The following is an 8,886-nucleotide window of genomic DNA, read 5'->3' on the forward strand; positions in this document are numbered from 1 at the left end:
AATAAGCTCTTATTTTATATTCTAGCTAGTCGATATCAGTAGTTTGAGTTCCCAATTTGTACGAAACTGTAGATTTTGTATTTTGACATCACAAACATCTAATCTGAACCATGCTGCATTCAACATACCATGTGACACACAAAAATCGATGTTTAGCTGCGTTTTTTCAATATTTACTGACATATAATATTAGAATTTGAATTATAATCTACAATTTGATACCAAACTCATTGACGTATATTCATAAAATAGTAGTTCAATAAAATTTTGAATGCAGGTCAACTAACGCGATGACATGTGAACCGTCAAGATAGGGTTGAACAGTTCTACAATAAAAAATGTTGTTTTTTTATTAGTAGTTGACTGAGAATGATCAGCAAAACAAATTTCAAACCTCCAAATGATAAACCATGTAGTAGGAAATACAGTTTGGCACTATATAGTAATTTATAACATGCAACTGTTTCTCTTGTCACATAATCAACAACCTACAAGATAGATTTATGCTCTTTAGAGGAAGACTAGAGTAAGTAAGCTCTGAAAGTCTGTATGAAGTTGAAACAAACAATCATGATAAGTAAGAGTAAGTAAACTTTGGATACAGAGAAATCTTGTATACGGGTACCATAGTGTGATAGCTAGAACAGGAAAATATAATACAGGAAGAATAGAGCAAAAAAAATGAACGAAGACAATCTAAAATAACCAAGATAAAAGCCATGCCTAGAAATGAATATAAAAAAACTTCTATAGTGAAGGTAGGCTGGCTCATTTCTAGACCAGTTCACTATTATACCTTCTATTCAACCACTACAACATCTTCATTTAATCTGTCAACTCCCTTTTGTAGAGCTAGTTAGACTTAAACCTGTCTTAAGTAGACAGAGGCAGAACCAGTATGCATAACTTAAGGTGAGTTATGCATGTTTTTATCACAATAGTAAAAATATAACGGCATGGTCTTCTCTGACCATACACAGTAGTAAATTCCAATAATGGCATGGTCTTCTCTGATCATACACAGTAGTAAATACCAATAATGGCATGGTCTTCTCTGATCATACACTGTAGTAAATACCAATAATGGCATGGTCTTCTCTGATCATACACTGTAGTAAATACCAATAACAGCATGGTCTTCTCTGACCATACACAGTAGTATATACCAAAACATTATCAGATATATTCACGCCTGGTCATTTTCAAGCTTATAGGAATTCAAGATTCATCACTTGAGCAAGGAACAATAGTACAATTATTCCAAATGAGAAAAATGAAAATCAGTATTGCACAAACAACTGTAACGGAGAATTCCAGCTGGTTCTTACATGTATAGTGCATTTCAAAGTTTATAAGTATGGTTATAATAAAGAGCATACTCACTGGCTTTTGATTGAATAAAATAAGAACACGCGTGTACACATATATGATGATATCAGTTTCATTTCTACATAATATTTTTAAACAGGTCAGCACCACAATCAGTAAATAATTAAGTAAAACATCAGTGAAAAATGAAAAATTTAATATACAAGTCAGAGTCTTAGTAAATAGGTTTATTGAATCAAAATTTATCTTCCATCAAAACTTACAAGGTTTTTGATTCCAATAAGTGTGATCCCAGTAGGGCCCCTGTTTTAGCTTGGTTTGGAAGCCACACTGCAACACCCAGTGAGCTGGTGTTTCATCACGGTTTCTCCAGCCACAAAATCCATTTTCAAAAGTACAGTTTAGGTCTTTGGAAGTATCTAAAAGAATTATATTAAGCAAACTTTGTAGAAACATCAAGTAAATTGTGAAAAATGGCATCATTAGTTATTAACTAAAGTAAACAATCTGAATATTTATGCTTATTGCACAGGGAAAGTAGTGTCTAGGGCAGTTCCTGATTATTATAAGACTGGAACTGGATGCAAATTTGTCATTAGCTCATACATTTAATTTGTTTCATATTAATTCCACATTATATCTATGTAGAATTTTACAAGTAACTTTGTACTCATAATAAGTCTTATTTGAGTTTTTAGGCTTTTGTTTAGCTAGTGGAAGAGATGCAAAATTAGTTATGTATTGTAGAACAGCCCTATTAAGTCTGTAGCCTTTCATTTCATCACATGTATAAATAGTATGAAGGGTATGATCATGGCTAGCTATGAGGTCACCGAGTGGTATGTCTGTGGACTTACAATGCTAGAAACTGCATTTTGATACTCGTGGTGGGCAGAGCACAGATAGCCCACTGCATAACTTTGTGCTTAACTACAAACAGCAACCTTTAAAAATTTTCCTGTTCTTAACAAATGAAACTAATTTGCTATTAAATTCTTTACAAATATCACTGTTTACACAAACTTAATTTCAATTTACTGAAGAGGATAAATAAGTACCAAGTTTTCTAAGATTAAGTGAAGTATTAAACCTAATTATTCATTTCAATTATGAGTCTCAAGGTTTCAAATACTAAAATGTAAAAAATACTGTGAAAAAAAATACACTTCCAAAACTGGACATTCAACCATACCATGTGAGCACACACCATCGGTAATGGTCAACAAGTCAAGGTTAATCTGAGACGTGACTTGCCAGAATGCATCATGGAGACCTTGATGGTAAGCTGTAAAGGCAATCTGCAAATAATAATTGAAGTGTACTTAAGAGATGAACGTAAAGGTAAAATATTAGATAGTCTACTATAAATTAAAGTAAGATGTTTTTCATTTTCATACAAAGGATAATCCTTCTCATAATATACAATTTATATTTCATCCAATTAATAAAATCTTACAATAAGTAACTTACCCACAACAATATTCTCTTTAATGTTTGTTTTTTATTTTAAAATCAGATTAATTTGAGTCTACCAGTTCTGATGAGACATTCCTAAAATCAGTTTATTTTATTAACTTGGATTGTGATGAATCAACTTCTATCATATCTTACACAAAGATGCTGTTCAAATTTTCTTTCTGTTTTCCTATCAAAAACAAAAAAATATTTTATATGACTTGTGCAAACCATAAATAGTTCCCTTACATGTGGCCTAAACATCTTTATGTTATACTTACTTGATATGGATTACTTTCTCCTGGTAAAGTAATAGAAGCTTTTAGCCATAAGTTCCCAAGTTCTCCATACCTGGACCACAAAATTTTGAATGTGTCATTGGCATACAAAACTCCCATATTTAGTTTAATGTTTGAGTACCCAACCATTCTGTACCAGAATGTAAAGCACAAGGCTTCACCTAGAGGTGTTGAGACAGAAGGTGAAATAAGCATCTGTTTGTCTGTTGTTCCAACTGGCTGAATGTAGAAGTTGCCTACAAAAATTAAAAAGACAAAGTTGAGTGACTCATTACTCACAATATCTAAATCAATAAAAGAGATATTTCTATCAGTCAAAAAGCAAAAGCTTGAGTTCTGAGTTAAAAAATAACCAAATTTTTATCATCTTCAATGGATTGTAAACATAATTTTTCCACTTCTCAATAGCTTTCATGAAACCCATTAGTTTACCTCACTGGAATAACTTTACTGTTAGTTTTATGGCATCAATATTTATTATATTGCTCCATACATAGGTTGTGTTTTTCTTCCAGAAATGAGCATAACAACCAAGTGTTTCACTAAGAAGAAACTGTTAAAACCATGGAACACCGAAACAAACCAGGTAATTATAGGCCTATTAGTCTTACATCTGTGGTGGAAAGTCAACATGGTTTTACAAGAGGAAACTCTTGCCTTGCAGTAGAGAAGTGGTTTTGGTATATCTGGATTTTCAGAAAACATACGATTAGGTCTTTTAAAATACTTTTTTCAGAGTGAGATACAAATAACAATTTTGTTTCTTTTTATATTAAAAGTGAGTGCTGTTAAAAGTGTTGTCCTTGTATTATCATGCCCACTCCAATAACATTTGTAAAACTGAACCAAAACTCATCTCATTGCTACCTAAAATTTATAGGTTAAAATGTTGTGAACTTTGACTCTTTCATTTAATCATGGAACTCATCACACAAGAACAATCAATGAAGTTACCTAAAACTACCATTTTGAAAGAAAAGTTAGTTTATTTATTCATTGTGCTTTAAGATCTCTAGACCCTTCATGTTATTTCATGATGGCATTTATACTTGCATTAAAATAGCATCTTTTGAAAAATGAACAAACTAACAAAACCATCTTTTCAGGAAGAACATTTATTTAAGGCATCTTGGTATGTCTTGAATACTCTGGGACTTTGCTTTTTTTTTGTTCTTAGTTTCAAGGTAAACTTGAAACTATGTACAACAGTTAAACTAGTTTTTACCAACAAGATTAGAAAAAATTTTTTTTTTGTAAACCAAAGGCTAAATAATTTTGTCCAGATGAAGGATATAAACACTGAATTATATAGATCATGATGGTGGCCCCTTTCCACTAAAATGAACTTGTCATTCTGATAATCTTGGTTTCCATACTGTCAGGGGAGGAAGGTCCCCAGGATCAGTTCTTGTATTATGAAAGCTGTGGCCCAGAGATACACAAGTCAAATAAATCAAGTAATGTAAGTCAAATTTAGTCTTCCGACACTCTTGCGTAGCTCTCAGAACCACCAAAAACTTTCCGAGCTGATAAAAACACAGGGTTGAAACATTATATAATGCTTAGCTATAAAATCTACAAAACCAGCACTTCTATTGCAGTACTTCATATTTCACTGCAAGCAGAAATTTCTTCATGATGTTTTTTTTTTTTGAAAGATGGCAAACTATGGTAAGATCATGAATGAATAACTGTGGAGCAACACAGTTACTTGGTGATATATATATATTCATAAACATTTTATGTTCTACACTCTGTACCAATAACTATTCAAGAGAGGTTAACTTCGTGCTCAAGATTCCCTGGAATTTTAAAATACTTTCACTGTTATGGTTAATTAAAAAAAACAGTCACAATTTATACAGATGATGAAAATTAAACTCTTGAAACATTTTATATGGCCTTTTAATGCTCCAGAAAACTTGGAAAACACAAAAATAAGTACAATACCTCCAGGGATACTAGAGTTTACAACACCAGAATACTGTAGACGCCAAAGTGTAGGTGAGTTAGTCAACCATCCGCACGTACCATTATCAAAAGTACAGTTGATGATGTTTCTGTTGTCTAAGTTTATGAAAAGATACAAAATAATATTCATTACTGCCTAAACCACAGTTTATATAAAATCAACAGAAACAATCAAATGAGTACATTATAAATATTTGGTGTTTGAGGAAAATGCAATATTCAAAAATAGACCATATCTTATCAAATGTGATTCTGACAAATAAATTAATTAATATTTTATACTCTTACCTCAACTAGTAATTTTGTTTGAAAATCTTTCCGTATTTTTTTATGGTTAAAATAAAGTAATAATATGAATGCCTCTGTATTGTTTAATCTCAATCTTTCTTCTTCTCTGTTGAAAAGGAAAAGGCCTTACTGTTTGAACAGTTGAAAAAAGGCATATCATTATAATATCTTAACTTGATTTTAGAGATTTAAGGTAGCAATGACTCTTAAAACTGGGCAAATTTACATGCTGAGGAAACACTGTTAAACACTTCTTATAACATTCAAGTTGAGCACAAAACAAAAGCATGTTGTAGCAATATCTGAAATTATACTTTCAGTCATGTATATGTCATATACATAATTAATGTGGCACGGATAAAGAAATACATAAACTATTTTAACACCATAACTTTACTTAGGAATGATAAAAACGTGAAAATTGATACACCTGCTCTTTGTGAACATTCTCATAACTTGAATCCAAACTTTGCAATTTATCTCCAATGTTAATGCTATGGGCAATTAAGTTTAATTAATGGCTTTGTTAGTGGTAATTAAACTCATAACAAGACAATTGGTAAAGATTTTTGAATGTAAAAATATTCAAGCTATGGAAGAGTGTAATATCAACAAGTGTGCTTAATTTCATGCTGATATTGGCTTTAATGGTGAAGTGGAAACAGAATGAGAACAAACTAGTATTATATTCTAATCAGTTAATACAGGTTAATTAGTAAAGATTTTAAGACAAAAATAAGTTATTTATGTAGAAAAGAAATTAAATATTAGATTTAGGCTAAATTTGAAAAAGTTGTTTTTGAAATATTGGGGAATTCTTTAAGGGTCAGTGCTACCTTAAACATTTGAACATAATACATCAGTTTTAATTTCAAACATTTTACATAAAAATATGATGTATAAAAATTATAAGGTTTTGAAACTATATGATACAATGAATACACTAACACAACTGAGGGTTTTATATTATTAGTGAGAACAAAAATTCTATATCTTAGATAATAATGAGATGTTTCTGTGGATTTATCAAGCGTACAATGGGTTAGTCTGCATAACAACATGTTTTAAGTAGATAACCATTTCAGCTGTTATTTATGTTTCCCATATGATAATATAAACATTTGTTTTCATACTTGAATTACTAATATAGATTGTAACGATTGTCTTGTTCATAAGTAATTCTATACAATATAAAAAGCTACTATCTTTATATAATTGATACTTGAAACCGTTGGTACTTGGTGAAACTCTATAATTACAGAACTGAGGAAAAACAAGACAATTGTACATTTCATAAATACTTCATTTATTCACAACCATGGTTTCGCCAGTAAAGGCATCATCAAGTACCTTGTGTTTATAGTTTATTCTATGGAACAAAATAAGTTACTTACTGTTTTTACATTTTCCCTTTGACAGTTTAATGTCATCCAAAGCAATATTTTTGTCATTGTGGTAAAAGTATCCACTTCCAAGGAACTGAATCTTATATTGAAAAAATAATGAAAATATTTCTCATTTTAAAAGATCTTCTTTATGCAAATTACTGTAAACATATAACAAATTTGAAATTCACAGTTTTTATTCTAATAACATAGAAATTTAATCTTTTTGCATTTAATATCATGCCATTAGTTTTGCTGAAATTTTTTTGTACATCTTAGTTATTATAGAGTTTTGGTTATTAAATAATCATTTGAGCCATAATTGCTCCTACACGAAAGAATATTGCTAACTGAACTGAGAAAAGGCATAGAATAGAAGAATGGCAGAAGAATAAAATATTTTAATTAACTAAGAAATTATTTATTGTTCCCAGTTTAAGATAATGTAGCATTTAGATAATGACTGAAATTAAGAGTAAGATATAAGATCATATACTTTCAGAAAAAAAACAGTAAACTTAGAATTGTGATTATTTTAAAATTTCTTTTAATTTTAGGAGAAGTGAACTTCAGCAATATTTAATTGTGGATCTTAATGAAGGTTTAGGTTATATAAGAAAATGTTTATAGTTAATAATGTTTAATTAAAAATGGAGCAGCAATGGGGGTATATTGTACTTCCAAGTGTTTACATGTTATGCTGAAATTATTCATTACGTATGAAATACCACTGTTAAAAAAAAGAAAAGAGACATTCTACTGGTTAACTGCAAAATGATTAAAACTAAATTAAAATTCCACAGAAAATCAGCTTAAAAAAGGAAGAATTAACTCTAGCTGTGACCCTTAATATTAGAATAATAATACTTGGGTAATCCTAGATTTTCAGCAGAGAAAAAAAGAAATGAATCAAAGAATTTAACTCCACTTGTGACCTCTAGCAACTACCAGATTCATGTACTCATAGATGAGTATGGATAGAAGAAACTAACCAAAACATTTAACAGAACAATTAACTGGATTCAAATAGTCTTAGACTAAGGTAGTATAGAGAAAATAAATTAACCAAAACATTTAAACAAATTTTTTCCAGATGTGACCACGAACAATGAACCAGATGGGTATAGATAGAAGAAACTAACCGAAACATTTAACAGAACAATTAACTGGATTCAAATAGCCTTAGACTAAGGGAGTATAGAGAAAATAAATTAACCAAAACATTTAAACAAATTATTTCCAGATATGACCACGAACAATGAACCAGATGGGTATGGATAGAAGAAACAAACCAAAACATTTAAAAGAATTAATTCCAGATGTGACCTTTAATATTAAGCCACATCTTGGTTATCCTATATTTTTAACACTGAGAAAAGAAACAAACCAAAGAATTAACTCTAAATATTACTTCCCACTGATCTATATTCATGTCCTCCTAGTCTTTGGATACAAAAAAAGAAATGAACACTGAGGTTTCCAGAGATCAGGATTGACTGGAGTTAGAAATAGTTTCAGTGATGCTGATAATACTATTACACCTCATTGTTATATAAAAACTGACAGTTGTAAGAACAAAATCCTGAATGTTGTTTTATAATACAATTGATCAGGAATTATTCTTTTTAATTAAATGTAACATAAATTACCACTAAGTGTTAGTTTTGTAGTTTAAGTGACAATGAAATAATTCAGAATATTTTCAAATGCATGAACATTGATCTACAGAAATGTTTTTTAGACCATATACACTATGTGTGATAGAATGATTGGGTGGACGAATCAGAAATTAAAATGTTTTGGGGAGTGAGTTATTAAAGTTACTATTTTTAGAGTTGAAGTATAATGTCATGGACCCACAAGTTAGAAAAGTGATCTTAAAAAACTTATGGGGTCCATATTGTTACACTTCCGTTCGTTAGTTAATTTTCCGTAAATTCGTTCTGATGAAACTTTAGCGACACAAGTCCTTTCTTAAATAAAACTGGTTTATTCTTTCCGAATACAACTTTATGATACACTTAATTTCAACAGCCGCTCTATAACAAACGCTCACGTCTCACGTGGCCAACAATATTTTATCTGCATACATTCAATTACTCATTGCACTGTTCCCCGTCACGTTGTGACCGTCTTATATATATACAAGACTAACAGAT

At 30.4% G+C, this 8,886-nt stretch overlaps 1 protein-coding gene across 1 annotated transcript in view; it reads right to left on the reverse strand.

Moving 5' to 3' along the window:
* The window catches only part of LOC106460255 (MAM and LDL-receptor class A domain-containing protein 1-like), an 83,473-nt gene that overhangs the window by 2,816 nt on the left and 71,771 nt on the right, over nucleotides 1–8,886 (reverse strand). The window contains exons 35-39 of the mRNA XM_022386924.1: nucleotides 6,737–6,827; nucleotides 5,034–5,150; nucleotides 3,066–3,319; nucleotides 2,522–2,627; nucleotides 1,593–1,748 (exon numbers count right to left, since the gene is read on the reverse strand). Coding sequence (XP_022242632.1) covers nucleotides 1,593–1,748; nucleotides 2,522–2,627; nucleotides 3,066–3,319; nucleotides 5,034–5,150; nucleotides 6,737–6,827 — 724 coding nt within the window. The remainder of the gene's footprint in view (nucleotides 1–1,592; nucleotides 1,749–2,521; nucleotides 2,628–3,065; nucleotides 3,320–5,033; nucleotides 5,151–6,736; nucleotides 6,828–8,886) is intronic.

This window comes from Limulus polyphemus, unplaced genomic scaffold (assembly GCF_000517525.1).
Source record: "Limulus polyphemus unplaced genomic scaffold, Limulus_polyphemus-2.1.2 Scaffold736, whole genome shotgun sequence".
NCBI classification, from domain to species: Eukaryota; Metazoa; Arthropoda; class Merostomata; order Xiphosura; family Limulidae; genus Limulus; species Limulus polyphemus.